Below are 21,435 nucleotides of genomic sequence, written 5' to 3' on the forward strand. Positions count from 1 at the left end.
GTAAACGATAATGGAGCTGTTTTATAGACAAGCTGTTATTCAATAGATAAGAAGTTTCTGTTTGGGATTTGCCTGACCTTTAAATCCCCAAAATACCTACACAGCAGATGTATCCGAATATGTATGCTGTGTATGCTGTGTATGCTGTGTGTGTGTGTGTGTGTGTGTGTGTGTGTGTGAGACCCCACTGCCTCCATTCGGTTTGGTAGTAACCGCGTGGACGGTTAACATCAGCGTAGCGTGTGATGACAGCGGGAGCCGTGCTAAAAGCTATCATACACCCTGTGGCCCATTAGCCGCATGCACGGCCTCCCTCCAGACACACCGCCTCGACCGGGAAGGATGGAGAGTGTGTGTGTGTGTAGGTCACCATGGACATGATAACTGCACACACACACACACACACACACACACACACACACACAGAGTGAGAAATAAATGCTTTAACAGCAGCCTTTTGTCTCAGAGTCCATTATCCTGACTAAGCCTTCTAAAAGTGTGTTTGTCTCGGAATGGCCGGGGCCGACCGCGGACCTCCTGTCAACGCCGGACCGGCCAGCCGTGTCCAGCTCTAATCCTATTGGTGGAGGCGCCCCCGACAACAGGTGATGACACAGGTCAGTTGACACCCAATGGCTGCGCGGCCTGAACCGGTTCACCCCCTCTGCTCTATTGTCCTCTCACTGTGCCGTTTTGTTGAACACTAAGGTGTTTGTTGACATGGTGACCCCTAACCCCTCCCCCCGACCCCACCCCCCCCCAGCGCAGTCCTCATCCTCCTTTTCTTTAAATGTTTTAGCAGACTTCCCTTTCCTTCAGACCCCCCGTCCCTCTCCCTCCGCCCCCCCTGTACCTACGCATCCCTGCACACACTTCCTGTGACAGGAAACAGCTTGGCAAGCCAGGCCTGAGGATGTCCTGCATAGGAGAGGAGGTGAGGAGTGAGGGGGAGGAGAGGGGAGGAAGGGAGGGTCGAGGGGAGAGGAGAGAGCAAAGGAGACAAAACTAGGAAAGAATGGAGATGAGAAGTGCGAGCATAGGAGTTGAGGATTGAGGAGGTGAAGTAAGGAGAGGCGAGGAGGAGAGAATGAGGAGGAGCAGGAGCAGGGACAAGAAAGTGAGATATATAAGCCTGATTTAGGAACAGTGTTGCCACAGTTACCTTGAAAAAGTAATCCGATTACTGATTACTATTTAGTCCTTAAAATAGTAACTTAGCTACTTCACTGATTACTTGATTTTAAAAGTAACTAAGTTAGATTACAAGTTACTTTAGTTACATTTAGCTGCGACAACACCCCCTGCCGCCTCAAAATAAAAAGACAACCGGTTTTGCCAATACTAACTTTTTGCCCCCCCCCCTCCCCCCTGTCAACAATTGTTCTTCCCCCAGGTCAACAACTGGTCTCCCACCCCCCCCCCCCCCCAACAATTCTGCGCAGGGGGCTGGTAGGGGGAATTCGGGGGGGGCCATCAGTGCCTCTTGTATACAGGGCCCAGAATTTGGTGCTACGGTCCTGGGTGCACACACTGACACTCGGCTTTCAACCGCTTCCGCCAACATTTAATGTGTAGACAAAATATCACTGTGCGCTTTACGGGGCCGATCACCGGACGCATCTCCACACACACACACACACACACACACACACACACACACACACGCACGCACGCACGCACGCACGCACGCACGCACGCAGCACCGCGCGACTAAGTCCGCCGCTAATAACTGGTGGCGCTGCTCTGGAGAGTCAAGGTCGACACTCGCCTCTGATAGATGTGGGGTGTCTTTGGAGACTTACGCTTCCCACGCACACACACTCACACAAACAGACAGACAGACAGACACACACCACTCCATCGCTCTCAACGCCAATCAGTGATCCTATAAAAAAAAATTAAAATAGTAACGCACAGTGACTTTGATGAGTAACTTTAATCTGATTACTGGTTTGGAAATAGAAACGCGTCAGATTACTCGTTACTGAAAAAAGTGGTCCGAGGCATCACTCTTGAGGAAGCCCCACAAACACACACACACACAAAAAAACACAGACACACACACACTCCCTGACCTAGGACCAATACGGGTCGAATCACACAAAAACTAAAACAAACACCTAATGTACACATGTGCGCACACACAGAAAGTTAGGCTTGTCCTGTTGTTCTTCCTGGCTGTGACCTTTAAATCCCCATCTGGCTGCTTCAGATGTTTTACCCACACAAGCCAATGCATCTGGTATGCACACACACACACACACACACACCTGCATCTGGTGCACATACCCTCAGACCCACATTACCACAAAAATACTGTCAAAAGTCAAAAACACATCTGCCGTGTTTTCAAACTGCTCTCTGCTTTACACACACACACACACACACACACACACACACACACACACACACACACACACACACACACACACACACACACACACACACACACACTTCTTAGCCCATGCCCCAGTTATTTTGAGAGTTTGAGTTGGAGATTAATTTCCGTTCCTCTTTGTTCTCAACTTTTAAAAGGAAGTGCGTTGATGACAGAGCTCCGCCGCCGTCTCCGTAGACCTCGGCGTGGATAATTGGCAGAGGTGGGAAACTCCAGGTTCACAAATTACAGATCCTGCCCAGCTCCTGCGGTGAGCGGAGCTGATTTCACTAATGAGCTGCTCCTCCAGGTCGCGCTAATCAGCTAACACACAAGTTTAGCTGTCCAAAAGTACCGGCTAGGGTTTGTACCCTCAGAATCGACACTTTCCTCTGATGCTGATTGGTCCATTAGAGGACGACATTTGCTTACCTGCGTAGGGACGGGTCTCTGGTTTAGCCTCGGTTACTTAAAACACTGAGCTCCAGACCCGGAGGACCTCTGAACAGGTGTAGCAGAGGACAGAGCAGCGTTCATCAGCTCTCTGTGGTTCTAAATGCTTCCCGTCTCTTTCACTGGGTTTTTGCAAATTAGCGAGCCTCTGATAACGGCGGCAGGCCATTCTGTCTGTTGAGCTCCTCCTTCGTTAATTTAGTTTAGTTTTGGGAGGTGAGAGGAGTTTGAGTTCCTTCAAACGGTTCTGAAAAACGTTTGGTTCCCTAAACCAACCGTAGCACAAGACTTGGAAACCTCTCTAAAAGTGCCAAACCAATTTTTCTAAATTTCCAAAGTTTAGGCACACTTTGTGAAGTTAGCTTTGAATTTAAATGATTTACCTACACAATAAAGTTAAGAGGAAGGCTGGACGGGTTGAATCAATATACAGAAACGCTATTATTATGCAGCTCAGAGGGACGTTTCAAAAACGTTCTGACCCACTGCAGGCCCTAATATTTCATACATTACACACCTGACGCATCGCCCTCTGAGCCACAACCACGCCTAGTGACAAGAGAGAGAAGGCCTCCCGTCATGTACAACACTCCCTACCTCCCTTCCTGGTGTCTGTGAGTCAGATCCTGGAAAGGCGTGGAGCGCATCCTCTAACTCACCAGACGCAATAAACATCCTTCTGACAGACCGTGACAGGGCTGGGATTCTGATTCGCTCTGATTGGAAAGCGACTCCCCATGGGATGTATTCATGCCAATCAGAAGCAACAGTTGTGACATTTTGTTTTACCAGAGAAGGCACTGTGTCTGCTGTTTTAAGAGTTTAACCTAAGAGTTTAAATAAGTCGCATAGACTCTGTCGTAAATAAAACAAATATCGTTGATTTCTTTAGTGATGCAGACACGTCTAATGAAGCCCACCCAGCCGGATGCAGCAGACCACCAGTTGAAACCCCCTGACTTTAGTCCTCGAATGGAGCGCGGCTAACCAACGCACGCAAACCAAACAAGGCTAATTCTGTTACGCCTGGAAAGCAGCAGCCATTCCCCAGATAGCTTAAAACACAGCTTGAATTGAATTCTTGCTTTGCTATCTCGAGATGAGAAAGGAAGGAATGCGCTTCTTTAATTTAATTTTCTAGAAGGTTACATTTGCCTTTGCAGATGGAAGTAGCACAACGTTTCAGTGCCAGGTGAACGGAGAGGGGGGGGATTCTCCATATGAATGTCCTCTTTCAGGGCTCCATGGGAGTTGGTACCATGGCAGAGTAGAATCAATGGAATTTTTCCCTCAAATTATAAAAGTACATTTGATCACTAATGCAGAAAATAAAACAATTGTAATTTAAGAAAAAGGGCTTGAAGGTTTTTCGAATTAAGTACAGTTTTATGATGGATTAATAAATATTGATATTTGTGACAAACTAGTCGAATCTTATCCAATCAGAGTGGGAGAACAGGGGTACTGCAGAGGAAAGCCTTTAATGGTCTAAGCTCTCCGTTTGTCGGGCAGGTTGGGGGCCCACCACACCCCCTTACCCCCCGCGGGTCTCCTCTCCGAGGCCTGGCCACCCCCTTCCTCCACCTGGGCCTCACCATCGCCGTCCTTCAGCTTCACCATGGTCATCATGTCCAGCAGGACCTCCACAGACAGCTTCAACAGACGGTTCTCCTCCTTCAACCTCTGGATCCGTCTCTTCTGCTCCTTCCCAGCTCCGCTCTCCTCACCCACTCCTCCGCCTTCTCCTCTTCCCCTCACCCACCTCCCTTCCTGAAAGCTCAGGCCTAGGCCCCGCCCCAGCGAGAGAGTGGGAGGAGCCGGGGAGTCTAGACCGAGCTCTGCGTCACGACTGCAGCCGGCTAGGTAGTGGCGGGAGGACAGGGAGGTGGGGGCGCGGCACTGGGCAGGTCTGGGGTTGAAGGCTGAGGGGAAGGCAGAGGGGAAGGCAGAGGAAGCCATGCCCATGTTGACGAGGAGGCGCTGGAAGGGGGAACCCAGGCGGTATCTAGCTCCACGGGAAGTCATTGCGTAGCCGGCCGCTGGGACACATTAAGTCAAACACAAAAAAACGTCAAACTCAAGCTTGAGTCTAGACTTCTCAGACTAAAATGGCTGCCCAGTGTCGAGTCATTATTGAACACGAATTGTTGTTAATCCGTTTACATGTTTATTTTAAGAATAACTTTTTTATAAACTGATTAATTACCTCAAAATATTTGAGCCACTAAAATACGATTTCTATCGATCTTTTTAGTGGTGCGTTTGTTTGAATATTCCTCTCAGGCCCTGGGAATGCTGAACAATAACTGGGCTCTGATGGGTTGGCGCCAGGGACGCAGGAAGTGGGGTGCTCCGGGTGCTGCAGCACTCCCCTAGTGGACAACAGACGCAACTACAACACTTGAACTCAAGCAATGCCGCGGGTATTTTTTCTTTTTTTTTCGTCATCCGATTACATACAGCACCCAGCACCACGCTGCGCATACCCCCCCCCCCCCCCAACAATCGTTTGCACCCCCCCCCCCCCCCCCGCTCAACAATTCAGCAGTCAGCACCCCCCACTTCATATGACTTCCTGCGTCCCTGGTTGGCGCCCTCTAAGGGTTCAAATAAAATCCCAGCAATTCATACCCTTAGTCTCAACAAATCCGAAGCTATCCTAAATGTATCCAGATTCCATACAGATGTTTCGAACAACCCCACAGAAAAGTAACTTCGCTTAGCCTACCTTCTCTCTATGCGAGGAGAGTGGAGTTGACCCGTACTGTTGCTACGGCAACGGAGGCGAGCGACCTGACATTCCAACATGTCACGCGCTGGAACTTGAAACCGTTTCTAAAGAGGTGTCGTCGAACGTCTCGTCGTGCGTTCCCAATATCCATCGCACAGAAGAAAACCGGATTAAAGTACAGTTATGCTCGGGGCGCTTGGAAAAGGATTATGTCCTCTTTCCATAAATTACCGCCGATTGGAATAAACTAAGAGATATCTGTCAGATTATCTAGAGCTGAAACCAATGACGGGGAAAGAAAATGAATGCATGAATGGATTTGTAGGCTATTTAATTGTTTTCAATGACAAAACCATGTTAATATTAGACTAAATTTAAATCCACGGCCATACAACTGTTAAACAGAACTGTAAGAGATCCAAAGCATTTCGTTGTATGTGGTTAAACGTGGTTTAATGGCGCCACCTGGTGGAATGTTTAAAACCAGATAGCTAAACGTTGTTGGACAAATAAAAGAAATCGGTATGTATTTTTTGAACATTTATTCAACATAAAAAATAAAACTTTGCCCTTTTGATTTCTGTATTTTGTCTTTATTAACCCACTTTGTATGAACAAATAAGCCTCCAGAATTATTCTTGTTTCGGCCACTTGGCTTAGATTGATATTATTAATGTGACAACATTCTGTAAAGCATCCCCAAAAATAATTGGGGAGTTATTTTTTATCTTTACCTGTGGCTTTATCCGGTCAGTTTTCTACTGCGTCCAACCAATTCTCGCTCAAGGAGAAGTCTTGCTCTGAAATAAGGCTGATAAACAGGAGAGTTCTTGCTCTGAAGTTGTGGAAGTGGTTGCAGGAAGAGAACGGTGGAAACGTGAGCTGAAGAGTGGACTGCAGGCCTGAGTTCGATGTGTTGTTCCACTGAAAGCGTATTTTTGTGATATCCTAAAGATCTGTCTGAAGGACGGTTGAAATTGTAGGACACAATCATTTATTTATTTATTTATTATTATTATTATTTTTCCACAATGTCTTGTTTTTAAACGATTTATGATAACTTTATGCTCTGTAAGGTGACCTTGGGTGTCTTGAAAGGCGCCTCTAAATTAAATGTATTATTATTATTACATGGGTTGGAGATAGGACTGCTGGGATGGAAATGTTATGTTGGACTACAGAAAGCATAAGCTTAGCGTTATCTTAAATATTTGGGTAAACAAATGTTTGGATTGTGCAACAATAGCTACGGGTGAGGTTGAAGTCAAGGAAAAGATCTGAGTTGATGTGATCATGCGTCATGGGTCAGAGGTCAACGGGGGCGTGAGGAATCAGGCAGGAGGAGGCCAGGTCCACCAGGTCAACCCCGGCGTAGAGACGGCTGAGCGAGCCGAGCACCCCCAGAGAGGAGAAGCCGATCAGAGCCCACAGAACCTTGGCACCAAAATACAGAGGAGCCAGCCTAGAGAGACACAGGGGGACAGACAGGGAGAGAGGAAGGTAGAGACTGTGAAATAGGTAGACAGACAGGATTCAGACAGGTAGAGGATGTGAGACAGATAGGCGATGAGACAGGTCGACAGCAGACCGGTAGAGGATGTGAGACAGGTAGAGGCTTTGAAACAGGTGGACAGAATGGTATATGCTGCGAGTCAGTATATGCTGCTAGACAGTTAAAGCCTTTTACACAGTTCAACATAGAGGAGAGGCTGTGAGGGCAGGTGACAGATAAGCTTGGACCAACACAAACAGACATGCAAATCAGACCGACCGTTGCCGGGAGGACTGGCAGTAACCATTGAAGTAGCAGTAGCGGGAGTACAGGTACAGCAACCCGCACAACGTGGAAACACCTGTAACCAAAGACAAAACATTACGTAACCACAAACTTCCCTATTTTACTAGCGGGAGTGCAAAACTTTCCATCTCAATCAGATCTAATCCGTTTTTTTTTTACTTCATGGTAACCAGATCCTGATTCCCAGTGCTTTAAGCCTACACAACTCCATCTACTGGATGTAATGAACAGCATAAAGAATATCGTGAGTAGAGTACATGTCTGATGTACAAGGTCGACTAAGCGGTTAAAAAACATTTAAATTACTTAAATACATAAAATAGCTGCGTTAACTCCGCCCTCTCATGTGTGAGGTCATGTTGGTTGAACCCTGCCTAAGCAGTCTACCAGGTTCTCATCCATTCGAACACAGTGCTTCTCACTGGCGTTGGGTAGAAGGTGTTTTTTAGGATTTGATCCCAAAAGCTTAGAACTACCAAGTTCAAAACGATTGTGGGATCAATATGGAGCTCATATGGGTGGACACTGGGTGGACACTGGGTGAATGGAGGCCTTTTAGTTCAAACTGAACACGGCACCAGTCCTGTACCTTGATGGAAGAAGAGGCCTGAAGTCCACAGCAGCGTGATGAACATGGGGAAATACTCCGTGCAGTTGACTCTGAACTCAGAGGGATCAGGTGCAGTGAGACGAGGAGAAGAATAGGAGGATTAACACAGGGAAGAAACCCCCCAATTTCAGCAAAACGCCATGGAGAAGTATTAATCGAGTAGTATTACTACAAACTATATTAGAGTAGATCACAACATGTGGGAAAATACTGGAGCAGTACAACAAAATAAAAAGTACAAATACATACTATTAATAGTGTTATTACTAAATACTATTAATGGATTAGTATACTACATACTATTGATGGTATAGTAGTTAAAGAATCAGGATTATGACTATATATTTGCATTAAAAAACTATGAATAGTATTCTAAGATAAGGTAAGATAATAAATACACTGTTCTTCTATGAAGAGAAATCCGGTTGGCGTCATAAAATCTGTTAAATTTGAATGAACAAATAAATGCACAAGCATGTACAAAAACAGAACTGTTATGTCTAGAATATGGGGGTTAAACTGACTGCGCTCTGTGAAGTCGTTCAAACTCGGGAGGTCCAGAGGTAGAAGGAGGGGTCACGGAGTACTTTCTCCGAGCATAGACCACCTGCAGAGAGAAATAGACTACAAACGCACACACAAATCACGCACAACGCTTTTAATGGACATCAATGCAGGAATTATTGAATAAAGACAAACACCGCTTTTTAGTTTTATCTCTCACACACAAACACACACATCCAATTTGTTGTGGTTAACTATCCTATCTTAACTATCCTGTCATTTATATTGCATTAGATTATGGGTACATTTTCACACTACTTTCAGTCTATCACAGGAATAAAGTGGACCATCAACGATACACCTAACCCTATGAATCTTGTTGAGGTCTATCTGCCGTCACACCTGTTCAATCCAGGTGAGTCCTCGTTAGCTCGTTAGGAGAGGGTCTTACCTTGCTCCATCACAGCCAGCACTGACACCGCCCCAAGACCTACCAGGTGGTCCGTCATGCTTCCACCAGAGGAAGAGCACTTCTGCCCTCTCTCAGAACTTACTCATTCCTTTCTACACACAGCCGCTCAGCCGTAACCTGACGCATGCACTCCAAATGTGGGCGGACCTTATCTGACAGGTAGGAATGAAGAACTGTTTTGTCATTAGTTTATGCTGCAGAAGACCCTGATGTGCAGAAACATAGTTTGCCTTATAGGTAAATAAGGCAGAACTCTGCTAGTCCTGGGTAAACAAATAGCTGCTTTGTTAGGTTTGGAAAGAAACTGAATAGGGGTCGTCCTACTTCTTTTTTTAACCAAGTTTCCCAAACTTAAGTACTCCACCCTGATGTTATCTGGGCAGGATATCCTCGCATGGAATAAATAACTTGGGGAGAAAACTGCCATTTTCCGTTGTCCATAAGTGTTTTTTACTCATGTGGCAGAGTAATTTGAATAGAATATGTAATCTGAAGTACTTGGAAGTGCCAATGAAATGGACACTTTTGAGCCAACAGCTGGTTGTTCCACGTTACGTTGTAAGCTTGGAGAACATGACACCCAACTGGATTGCAGTCTGGATGAAGGCTCTATACAATAATTTAGCCAGCTGTCTTCGCAAGGCCAGCACTTGGGATCGTCTATGTGGGGTCACGGAGAGAAAATACAAGATGAAAGTCATTAGGCTTAAAACCCAAGGAGGCATTTAACCATCGCATGCCCAAACACACAACCTGGAGCATACATACATACACATCCGCCCCACGCACACCAAAGAAAGACAAGAGACCAAGACTCAATTTCTATAAACTATATTTACATAATACTCTTGTCTTACAGAGAACCATATAAAAAGTATAAAATACTTACAAAACTCGGCCACAATATATAAAAATAACCTCTATCTTCTCCAGAACATTAGGAAAGGCAACATACAAAAAAATAGACTTAGACATTTATACAGAACCAGATTCACCACAGCTCCGGACCCGAGCCCTCCTGGGCCGCCGCATTGGAGCTATCGGTTTGGAAGAATGAACACTACCAGCCCCAGATGTTAATTAACTAATTATTAAAATATACTACACAATAGTTAAGTGAAAATCAATACAATGCATATGTTTCTTATCGTATGAAACTCCATCACAGACAGTACAGTAACCTTTTTTTTAGACCCCTTTTTTCTTTATTCCGTGGGTCTTTTCAAACTTTGTCCCTGTGAGCAACTGCAGCTGGGCAACCCACCAATCAGGAACCACTTAGCTGGTTCGGAATACCGAAGCCAAGGTCAGTTTAGACAGTGAAAGGTAACTTTTTAATCACATCTTTAAAAATAAGATGGGACCAAACTTCTCTTTATATTCCATACACAGACAGTGATGTCTCACATACTGCAGCCTAATTCTATCTAGCCATCAATTTCCTGGGATCACAGTAAATTAATGGGATATACATATCCATTTAGGAATGTATTCCGAAAGTCACCTTGTATCTGATGAATTGCAGAATACATACAGCCTAATTGCATCACAAGTTGTTGGTGCAAAATGATTCCCTTGAAGCCGCAACAGGAAAGATGATTCATCAGGACACTTCCGTTCAAATGAAATTTCCCAAGTTGGAGCAATATGGATGAGACTGGTGGAGCAGGGAGTGGGGCTGATGACATCCTTATTTCTGTGATCAACTTAGTGTTAGCACTTTTCTAACCGTGAGAGAATTGGCAGTGGAATGACATCACGGTAAGCATCATCTCAGGGGGGGCAGTGATTGGACGCAGAGGCAGCGTGGCTCAGGCAGCAGAACAATGACCCCATTGTGTCGTGTTCCTGTCAGGAGAGCCGGTGCGGCATCAACCCAGATAATACTGGATATATTTACATCTGAGAAAACAGCCACACAGTGCTGTCTACGTGTGGGAGCAGTTTGGTTAAAGGTTGTGTATTGTTGAACAGTTAGTTGGTTGTAAGCAAGCCATGGATGGTGTATCCTCACTCCTAAACATCCTAAACTCTGGGCTGGCCTTGAGCCAGATACTTATCCCCTGCCATTTATTTTTATATTCCCCGTTATGCAGCTCTGACCTAGCCCTTCTTACAGAAACTACTCACAAAAGGCAACAACATGATTGGCAACAACAAGAAATCAATAGTGCCCATTGCAGATTGGTTCAATCTTCGCTCTTATCCCCCCTTTTTGAAAGATAACTGGCAATTCTTGGTATTCATTTGAGCCAATTAATTACACTGGGACTGCAGTGTCTCTTCGAAACAGTCGATAGAAACTGACGTCACGAGACATTTACTGCACCACCAAGGCACTTCCCAACCCCCTCGAGTCCCTGCGATGTTATTGGATGATAGTCATCATGGTAAGTGTGGATTAGTGTGGTTTCAGGTTAAACTTTCCAATTTTGGGAACTTTCGAGGATTTCGCAAGTTAGCAGAAATCTTAGATAGTCAAAACATTGAAATGTGTTCTAGCAAAAAATGGGCTCGTGGACCCATGGTACAGTTAGGCTATATGACTATGCTTTAACATCCCAATTAGCATGTTGTATGCCAACAAGCCCACAAAGAACCTAGATATTTTCTTTCGAAAATGCACTATAATTCTTATGCCACAGGGGAAACAACTCGAACTTATGGTTTTTCGAAAAAGAAAAGGTTGGAATCAAGATTGCTGCTCCCGTTACTTCCAAGAATCGAGGCGTTGACACCGGATAAGAACCTTCTCCAGGAGCTGCTTCAGCAGGTTTACTTGGCAGCAGCAATCACTCGGCAATCAAAAGACAGACACGTGCCGCGAGCCCCCGTCCTCTGTACAGTGTTGAGATTCAGCTGCTTGTGGCCAACCTGAAAGCCATTCACAATCCAACAAGGAGGAGGGACGGTCACCCTCCTCCTCCTCGGGAAGGGGGTCGCCTCCTCCCAGAGTCCCCCCCTCGCCCCACCACGCGAGTGTCTGCGCTCCCGAAGGCCAGAGGGGGGCTCAGGGGAGGGGGTCCGAGCAGTGCTGGCTGTTGAGGAGCTCGTCCAGGTCGTCCATCCACTCCTGGGTGCTCTGGCCCTTCAGCAGGGAGTCCACCAGGTCGCTCTCCCCCGGGAAGCTGGGCAGGCCGCCGCTGGTCGCCGCCGGGCCGTAGCCGAACGACAGCTGCTGCTGCTGCTGGTTCAGCGTCCGGGTGACCTGGTAACCCTGGTTACACTGCAGCGCCTGGCGCCCGCCGCCCTGGGGCTGTCCGAAGCCCCCCAGGTCGGGCAGCATGGGCTGGCCCTGGACGGCCTGCTGCTGAGGCTGCTGGCCGGCCATGTTGGCCTGCATCATCTGCTGCCCCAGGGGCCGGCCACCCGGGGGGGCCCCGAAGGGCGCCGCGCCCGACGGCATCTTGGCCCCGCGGGGCTGCTGCATCTGGAAGGGGATGGGGGGGCCGGAGAAGGCCGGCGCCAAGCCCCCGTTACTGGAGGCCGCCTGCTGCTGCTGCTGCTGCCAGCCCTGGCTCTGGACGCTTTGCAGGCCGCCGGCCATCGGGCCGCCGGCCATCGGGCCCCCCAGGCCGGCCGCCATGGCCCCGGGGAGCCGGGGGGAGGCCAGCTGCTGCTGCTGCTTGAGGAGGGCGGCGGGGGGCTGGCTCTTCAGGTGCAGCTGCTGCTGCGCCAGCAGGCTCTGCCTGTAGGCGGCGCTCATGGGCCCCAGCGGCTGTCTCTGAATGCTGCCCTGCTGCGAGGGGTGCATGTTCATACTGTTGTACAGCACCTGCTGCACGTCCAGGGCCCCGCCCCCACACGACGGCAGGCTGAGGTCGGCCGGGGGGGCGCCGGGGGGCGGGGCCACGCCTGCCCCGGGCCCGCCCCCCTGGCCCCCCAGGCCCATCCCCATCATGCCCTGGTTCTGAGGGAACATGCGCTGGGTCCCGGGGGCGGGGCCTCCCATGGCGCCAACGCCTCCCATTGGCTGAGAGGAAGCTGTGGAAAGAAAGGAGGCTGCGTCATCACAAACCCTCTCCCAGAACCCGCAAGTTCACCTTCCACCACCTCGTTCAGGGCCGCTGACACTGCACTGTTGGGCCCTGACCCTAACCTTCCACCACCTCGTTCAGGGCCGCTGACACTGCACTGTTTGGCCCTGACCCTAACCTTCCACCACCTCGTTCAGGGCCGCTGACGCTGCACTGTTGGGCCCTGACCCTAACCTTCCACCACCTCGTTCAGGGCCGCTGACACTGCACTGTTGGGCCCTGACCCTAACCTTCCACCACCTCGTTCAGGGCCGCTGACGCTGCACTGTTGGGCCCTGACCCTAACCTTCCACCACCTCGTTCAGGGCCGCTGACACTGCACTGTTGGGCCCTGACCCTAACCTTCCACCACCTCGTTCAGGGCCGCTGACACTGCACTGTTGGGCCCTGACCCTAACCTTCCACCACCTCGTTCAGGGCCGCTGACACTGCACTGTTGGGCCCTGACCCTAACCTTCCACCACCTCGTTCAGGGCCGCTGACGCTGCACTGTTGGGCCCTGACCCTAACCTTCCACCACCTCGTTCAGGGCCGCTGACGCTGCACTGTTGGGCCCTGACCCTAACCTTCCACCACCTCGTTCAGGGCCGCTGACGCTGCAGCTCCCTGGACAGCGGCTCTCGCTCCAGAGTCAAACGAACCCCCTTTACACAGAACCCGAGCCCACGCAAAGCAGACATTATCAGCGCCACGCGTACTCAAGGAAAAAAAACTCTGCTTCGATGACTGGCTCTGCTGCACGGCCCGTTCTCCGTTAGCGTCTACGCTAGCAGACTCTAGCGTCGGTATGCCATCACATAGAAATGGCAGACTTATGGATTCATCTCACTTTTATTAAATTGGTTGATACACTAAAATGGTACGGCCAAGTACAAGTATGCTACTGATAATCAATGAAACATGCAAAAATAACAAGCATGCTAGAAGTGCCGTTCCAATTATATTCTTTTTTGTTTGCATGGGAAAATATACAATTTGTGCCCTGTGGTGATTAATGAATAAGATGATCATTCAAAACATATTTTTTTATTTTGGTTAGTCTAGAGTCCAGGGGTCTCATTGATAACCGTTACGTACGCACAAAACGCGTCTGAAAGTGGCGTACGTCACTTTCCACGCCAAGGTTGTGATCTATAAAAAACAAACTTCCTCCGAACCATGCGTACGCATGGTTCGGAGGAAAAGGAGAATTGGTGACACAGATGGTGTGGTGGTGAACTGATGATGAACTGATCATCAGTTCACCACCACAGTCAGATGAACTTTCTTCAGTCAGATGAACTGACTGAAGAAATGTAGAGAGGAACAATTATGTTTTATCATCTTCATAAGTTTAATTTCAACCCGTATCATGCGTTAAATCTATGTAATCAGAATAATTTAAGTCAACTGCGTTATTTCTCAGTTATAACTCCAGAAACATCTCCTTAGAAAATAAATGAAAAAAAATTCTCTATATTTAATCCCGTCACTCCATATTCCTTATATTATTGTCTGTTCCTCTTGATGCCTTTCATGACAAATCAGGCATTAAAAAGGGGTTATGATCAAGAACATTTTACGTGGGTGATTACAAACTGATTATCCAAGGTGTTTTCGGTCGGTCTTATTACCGTAACGCTATAACTACAGCGGTGAGCCCCGTGCGTAATGCTGCACCATAGCACTGCTGGCACTGCTGGAGGACCATGCAAATGGCAGGATACGGAGGGAGAGGGTCTTCAGGGACCATAACGATTTATTGGTACATAAAAATATGTACCTTTATGTCCACTTCTTTTTTTAATCCTGGGACTGTGCGCTCCGTGCCACTGACAGAGTTCACTGCTGCAGCAACATGTTGCCACTCACTCTGTTTTTTTTGTTAGTGATCCCAATCCCGTGACCGCCGAACAAAACTACTTTTCGGGCCTCCACCTCACCCACACTTCAACCTCTGTGAAATTTCGCTTTTTTGCTTTTCTCAGTCCTTCTGCCAATGTTTCCGACAAGACATAATACTTGCATCTGATACTGTTTTATATGCAGATCACATTCATGAGGTCGTTTGCATTGACCATTTATGGTTAAAAAGGGGCGTGTACAGGGCGGAATTTGAAGCTGATTCAGCTGCGCACACTTGTAGGCACTCTGTGATTCATAAAGCAAAGATTGCTTAGAGGTGTTGTAACATAATTCACACATTCATACCAACAGGCCACATGTGCCCTTACCAATTAAAGAGTCTTCTTTCCCACGCTAAGGAGGGATCCAGAGCCTAGGGAGGCGTCCAGATCATAAAGGAGGCCATTCATCATGTGTCAATTCTAGAGATACGAGCGGTCAAGATGTTCGAGAGACCCAGATGCTCAGGGACACAAGAACAAGTGTAATTCCCGCACATAGCCACAAACAAAGTTGCAATGCCAACACATAGCCGCAAGGGACAGCATAAAGACACATACGGGTATCCAGGGGGCGGGAGTTCAGCACCATGCTTAGCCAATCAGAGCACATAACTGAGTCCACGCCTGCCCAGTAGATAAGTCACAACACATAGCCCAGGGGGCTAGAACGCTCCAGGTAACACATCTTCTGATGCCCTACTAAGTGTATCTCCAAGCGTGCCCATACAATTCCCCTCCTTTTGCTTCCTAGAGACTAGTCAAAAACATTACCAAATAAAGTGAGTTAAAGCGATCCTGAATCTGCAGACTTTTTTCCAAAAGAACGCGGCAATATGGTGACCCCGACGTGATTCTGAGGAAAGGCCAAGGACCGGGAGAGCTGCAGAGGCGAGCGACAGGCGTGGCTCACCATCCCTTCCCCAGGCGCCACAAAACAGGTTAGCAGAACCTATTGTCTTTAAGACTGAACCTGCATTAGGATTAGACTTAGAAATGTTAGGTGGAAGTGGTTGAAGCCAACATCACGCCGTGTACGCTTTGAAAAATCGCTGAGAGCCCTGAAGGAGATTGAATTAAAATAATATTTTTTGTATGACTAATGGAGGAAGCAAAGGGTCAGAATTGTATACATTTGTTAGAAGTTGAGGGACTCTATATAGTCTGGCTTCAACAAGGGGTCGAGGGACATTAAGTCTGGCTCCGCATAGATGTTAGAAGTCGAGGGACACTTGTGGTCCGGCTTAAAGGGCAACTTCACCCATTTCACATAAGCTTTGTATTTTTAGAACCCCCCGCATATTTTTGAATGGTCTAGCATCATTCCCTTATTTTCTGGAGAGACTGTAGAGATCCGTATCGATCTCCAACACTTCCTGTTTTTAATGACACAATATGACGATTTTTGCGTACAAGAAAATAGGAAGTGTAAGAGGGGATGATTCTCGTAAGACTACAACCACTAGTCCCACCCCCCTCTAGGGGGTGGGACCCACTGACGCTACAGACCTATTAGAGCAGTGCCAGTGGGTGGGACTTCACCAGCAGAAACTAACATCCACAGCGTCTGAAGCTAAGATAACAGAGGCTGTTAATAAAACTGAAGTACAATGGCAGAGGGTACTGGATCTGACATAGAAGATGGCTCCATGCAAAAGTTCACCATTTCGAAAGAAATACAAACGAGGACTACCGTATTTTCCGCACTATAAAGCACACCGGATTATAAGGCCCACCTTTAATGAATGGCCTATTTTAGAACTGTTTTCATGTATAGGGCGCACCGGATTATAAGGCGCATAGAATAGAAGATACTGCAGTCAAACGTTTGACTGGGGTTGCGCTATGCATCGACTAGACCGAGCTGTGCTAAAGGGAATGTCAACAAAACAGTCAGATAAAGTCAAACTTTATTAAGCGTTCTGACAACTCCGGTCACTCCCATGGTAACGATGTTCAAACGTTAATGTGCATATTAACAATATCTCATCAATATCTGATCAATATCAATATCTCTTAACAATAAGCTCACTTTTTCAGTTCATTCCCCGTCTATGAATCCCTCGAATTCTTGTGTGTCCGAATTGAACAGTTGGGCGAGTACGGCATCCAACATGCCCGGATCTCTCTCGTCATTATCCGAGTCAGTGTCGCTGCTGTTGCCTGGCAGTTCAGTGATTATTCCTGCCTTCATGAAAGCTTGGACCACAGTTGAGACTGTTATATCAGCCCAGGCATCCACGATCCATTGGCAGATAGTGGCGTAAGTCGCCTGGCGCTGTCTCCCCGTCTTGGTGACGTGTGTTCGCCTTCTTGGCCCCATCCACACAAAGCCGATTTTTTGGGTGAAACCGCATAAAAAAACGCTTTTGGTGGACACGGGCTACGGCCACACCAAACGCGTGTAGCGTGCCTAACTTGAAGCTTGATCAGTGTGTCACAAAAATGGTTCAACGCGCCTGTGGCTGCGCTGGATTTAGGAGTCCGAGGTAGGAAACCCAAACGCCGCCGTGTTTGGGTGCATGATAGAGTTTATATCGGGTTAGATTAAATAATCTCGGTTATAAATAACAATAATCGGGTTAAATAACTTCACATGGTGTGTCTGGTGTGTTTCCAGCATTCGTAGTGTTGATCAGCAGATAGTCCGCCAAGACGTTGAGGTTGCTTAGCAACCAGAGACGCTGTCCATGCAAGTGAATGGAGCGTTCCCTCTTCGTCATAACTATCAAACCAAACATCCTTCACATTCAACGAGCGAACATTATGAAATTAAAATGCACATTTCTCGCTAAAAATGTTTACATAAACGCATTTAATTGCGTAACTATGTTACTATTTCCACCCAGAATAAAGAAAGATGTCGGCCGTATGCTTCTGTGCAAGCGTCACTACTCTAGTGACGTTGGGTCAAGCTCCACGCTGATTTGTTCCATTAGTAGCTGGAACAAGGAGGTGTCCGATAGGCGGAGATGATCAGCGGGAGTGGCCGCCAGCGAAGCTGTGCATGGTGGGAGTTGTTGTCTTCAATCCACAAGCGCCAAAAAGTCACTTTCTGCCTTTTCTCGGTCAAGACTGCACCAAATTAGAATTTTATTTTATTATTCGACTACATATAGGACCCAATTTCAATACATATTCATGCCTCCACCGGTGAAATGCTCCTTTAAGGAGGACCGTGCGTGATAGAAGTCTGGCGGGTCCAGAGAAGATTCTCCTTGCAGTGAGAAGGCATCGGTTGGAATCTGACACAGCAACACTGCTATCCATGTGGTGCTACCCTGCTTCAATAACAAGGCTTTTTGTGTGAATAACCTCGCTATGTGCGCAACGTTCACTCGCTATGTAAAGCTATTTTGCTGTGGAGTTCTGTTGGTATTTTTCTGTGTGTGCGTTTAGAGGAGACAGAATGAGAGAGGTCCGTGTGTGTGAGAGGTGCACTGTAGCAGATAGAGGAGCAAGCCTCCTGGCTGCTAATGGAGTGCGGGTGTCTGACTTTATGATCTGTTCATATTAATTGTTAGTTTGTTAATCTTTGTGGGTACGAGAGAAGCTGTGTGTGAAGTCAGTGTGAATGACAGACAGCATGCACATGTCAATGTGCGTTTGTGTGAGAGGGAGCGAGAGATAAACAAGGAGGGCTAAAGTCGGAGGACGATCGAGAGGGACCACTTTCCCTCCTCTAGTCTGTTGGAGGGAGCGATAGACAGGGTGTTCTTCTGAGAGTGGACGGTTGCTTCAGAAACACGGACAGAGACTCCGTTTAGCTGTCAGGCCCCGAGATCTTTTAGTACCCGTCCCCCATAGTTGAAGTCCTCTACTCCAACTCGTGTTGCAGTTCCCCTCCCTTGAATCGTATGGAAGTTAGAACCTGTGAGGGTATTTTGGTGAGGCCTGACGAGGCCTGTACCAATTTCGGTGGTCAGCTTCGTAGTCTTGAAACTGTAGAAATCTGGAAAGGGGGAGCACCAGTAAAGTTATTTATAATAGTGAAAAGTTATTTGGGAACGGATGTGGCAAGATGGGATTGTGAATGCAGGGACAGAAGGATCTCTTTGTGTGTTTTTTTTTTTCTGAAGAAAGTAGTCCAATCCGTTGTCGCATTTAACTCACTTTATTTGTTAAAGTAGGCCTAACTGGTAACTATGGTAACTATGAAGCAAAAGAGAGGGAATTGTATCCAACACGTATTGAAAATAATATCGTGCACTACTTCGAGTCCCGGGCTTAGGCCCGGTCCTCTCGGCGGGGCTACCTATTAGTTCTGGCCTAAATCTGAACTCTGCGCTGGTTTCTATCAAGTGGGCGTGGCCTATGTGAAGTGGGCGTGGCCGGTGTGACATATTGCCGCCGCACTCCTCACCTGTCTAAAGGTGATGCCATCTGTGGCTGGAGTAGTTATTGCAGCTTGTGTGTTCGATCCTGCTTCCTAGTGGCTATGTGAAGGTAATGCAGCTTGTGTGTTCGATCCTGCTTCCTAGTGGCTATGTGAGGGTAATGCAGCTTGTGTGTTCGATCCTGCTTCCTAGTGGCTATGTGGGGGCAGCTTATGTGCTTAAAATTGTGTGAGATAGTTACTAGGCCTTGTTCCACGATAGGGAGTGGAGGATATTGCATTCCAGGCTTATCTGTTAACAGTCCTAGGTGCTGCTTGACCCTAAGGGGAGTGAGGAAGGGTGAGAGAGAGAGAACACATTTCACCCCCATTTGTCGACCTAAACCATTCAGGCAGTACAGAGAGACGCACTAACACACAGTACAGAGAAAGGATATAGAGAGTGTACTCTCCTAAAAGTAAAAGCATGTGGTGGCCATACGCCATAGAATACCACATATCCCAGGAATGCAGGTAGAGAGCTCTGTTGAGTTTTCAGGCTTTGATAAATTTGTAGTTCCCTGTCTGCCATGTTTGAAGTTCTTTGTAGTCTCTGTCCATAGGCTTCACCTAAACAACCCCTCTGCTGGCTTCACCTAAACAGCCCCTCTGCTGGCTTCACCTAAACAGCCCCTCTGCTGGCTTCACCTAAACAGCCCCTCAGCTGGTTTCACCTAAACAACCCCTCTGCTGGCTTCACCTAAACAGCCCCTCTGCTGGCTTCACCTAAACAGCCCCTCTGCTGGCTTCACCTAAACAGCCCCTCAGCTGGCTTCACCTAAACAACCCCTCTGCTGGCTTCACCTAAACAGCCCCTCTGCTGGCTTCACCTAAACAGCCCCTCTGCTGGTTTCACCTAAACAGCCCCTCTGCTGGCTTCACCTAAACAACCCCTCTGCTGGCTTCACCTAAACAACCCCTCTGCTGGCTTCACCTAAACAACCCCTCTGCTGGCTTCACCTAAACAACCCCTCTGCTGGCTTCACCTAAACAACCCCTCTGCTGGCTTCTCCCACACCCAGCCCCCGGAGCACGCGCGCTTCAAGGCGTTATGGCCGCACCCAACGTGGGAGAGAGACACGCAGAGAGAGAGAGAGAAGCCACATTCCACCCTTATCTGTTGACTTGCACCAAACAGCACCCCGTACTGAGGAGGGAGAGAGAGAGCGCGTTCTCCTGAGGGAGGGAGAGAGTCACAGGGAGACACGCAGTGGATATCCACATTATGGCCAATTGGTTTTTCTTTAGGTTTAGTTTTAGTTTTGTTTTTTGTCTTCTAGGACAACAGTTCACAGTTCAATCATTCATGATGAACATCGAAGTTCATGAGGAGGTTGTAAGGACAATAACGTTGATACTTTAATCGGACAACAGTGATGATAATCTAATGCAATTGGACCAAAGAAGGTGTTGCAATTAACCAAGTGATTATTATTATTTTCACACAGGAAAGAATATTTGAATAAATATGGATATGATAAAGATGAGAATAATAATTAGAAAATATATACATAAAATAAAACGTAATCTTGATAAACTGTACAAGTAGGACTACACCAATTGATGACAGGTGGATTAGCGCTACATCTGCTGGGAAGGGATCCTACATGCTCAGTTCTCAAGTTACATTCAGAAGTAATGGGTTTACCTTTCAAATGCCACTACTACCGCTTTGATAAAACTCCATTAGAGCAATTAGAAATAGAATCAAGAAAATATGTTTGACAACTAACTGCTATACATGAGTTTATATTCCCAAAAGGGAAACACAAAGTTCCAGGGCTGGTGGAGGAGCCAGATGCAGACACACCCGGAGCCGACCAACTCCCCAAGGACCAGACCCAGCCGAGCCCGGAGCCGACCAACTCCCCAAGGACCAGACCCAGCCGAGCCAGGAGCCGACCAACTCCCCAAGGACCAGACCCAGCCGAGCCAGGAGCCGACCAACTCCCCAAGGACCAGACCCAGCCGAGCCCGGAGCAACGGCCACATGAGGGAATCGAATAGCGGCAGGGTGTGAATCAGTCCTGTTTTGGTGGTCCACTATTAACAAAAATGTCGATCGGATCAATTCCATATACTACAATCAGCAATGGTTTGTCATCCTTGACAGGATGCTGTCAAGGGGCTATCAGAACAATTAGATGCCACTTCCCGGATGACCTTTCAGAATAGGCTATTATTGGATATGCTAC

General features: G+C 47.6%; 3 protein-coding genes and 1 long non-coding RNA gene across 7 annotated transcripts in view; all 4 read right to left on the minus strand.

Moving 5' to 3' along the window:
- Nucleotides 1-4,292: 4,292 nt before the first annotated feature.
- Nucleotides 4,293-5,986, minus strand: LOC132466570 (protein chibby homolog 1-like). 2 transcript variants are annotated; one of them, XM_060063825.1, is made up of 2 exons: nucleotides 5,559-5,986; nucleotides 4,293-4,869 (listed from the first exon to the last, which is right to left on the minus strand). In XM_060063825.1, the coding sequence occupies exon 2, from the start codon at nucleotides 4,853-4,855 to the stop codon at nucleotides 4,319-4,321; it is 537 nt and encodes a 178-aa protein (XP_059919808.1). In that variant the 5' UTR covers nucleotides 4,856-4,869; nucleotides 5,559-5,986; the 3' UTR covers nucleotides 4,293-4,318. The 2 variants fall into 2 exon arrangements, with proteins under 2 accessions (XP_059919808.1, XP_059919809.1); XM_060063826.1 differs by lacking the exon at nucleotides 5,559-5,986 and adding an exon at nucleotides 5,037-5,129.
- Nucleotides 5,987-6,546: 560 nt separating this feature from the next.
- ltc4s (leukotriene C4 synthase) lies at nucleotides 6,547-9,130 on the minus strand. The gene is made up of 5 exons (XM_060063828.1): nucleotides 8,925-9,130; nucleotides 8,494-8,593; nucleotides 7,949-8,019; nucleotides 7,333-7,414; nucleotides 6,547-7,023 (listed from the first exon to the last, which is right to left on the minus strand). The coding sequence occupies exons 1-5, from the start codon at nucleotides 8,980-8,982 to the stop codon at nucleotides 6,867-6,869; spliced, it is 468 nt and encodes a 155-aa protein (XP_059919811.1). The 5' UTR covers nucleotides 8,983-9,130; the 3' UTR covers nucleotides 6,547-6,866.
- A 630-nt stretch (nucleotides 9,131-9,760) lies between these two features.
- maml1 (mastermind-like transcriptional coactivator 1) overlaps nucleotides 9,761-21,435 on the minus strand; it is a 31,045-nt gene continuing 19,370 nt past the window's right edge. For all 3 annotated transcript variants that reach the window (XM_060063824.1, XM_060063823.1, XM_060063822.1), the window contains one exon: nucleotides 9,761-12,929. In XM_060063824.1, coding sequence (XP_059919807.1) covers nucleotides 11,956-12,929 — 974 coding nt within the window. In that variant the 3' untranslated portion in view covers nucleotides 9,761-11,955. The remainder of the gene's footprint in view (nucleotides 12,930-21,435) is intronic.
- On the minus strand, nucleotides 14,661-20,796 carry LOC132466572 (uncharacterized). Its single transcript, XR_009527890.1, has 4 exons — nucleotides 20,599-20,796; nucleotides 20,227-20,513; nucleotides 18,043-19,810; nucleotides 14,661-16,120 (listed from the first exon to the last, which is right to left on the minus strand). It is a non-coding gene; the product is annotated as an uncharacterized LOC132466572 (long non-coding RNA).

This window comes from Gadus macrocephalus, chromosome 10 (genome assembly GCF_031168955.1).
Source record: "Gadus macrocephalus chromosome 10, ASM3116895v1".
In the NCBI taxonomy this organism is placed as follows: Eukaryota; Metazoa; Chordata; class Actinopteri; order Gadiformes; family Gadidae; genus Gadus; species Gadus macrocephalus.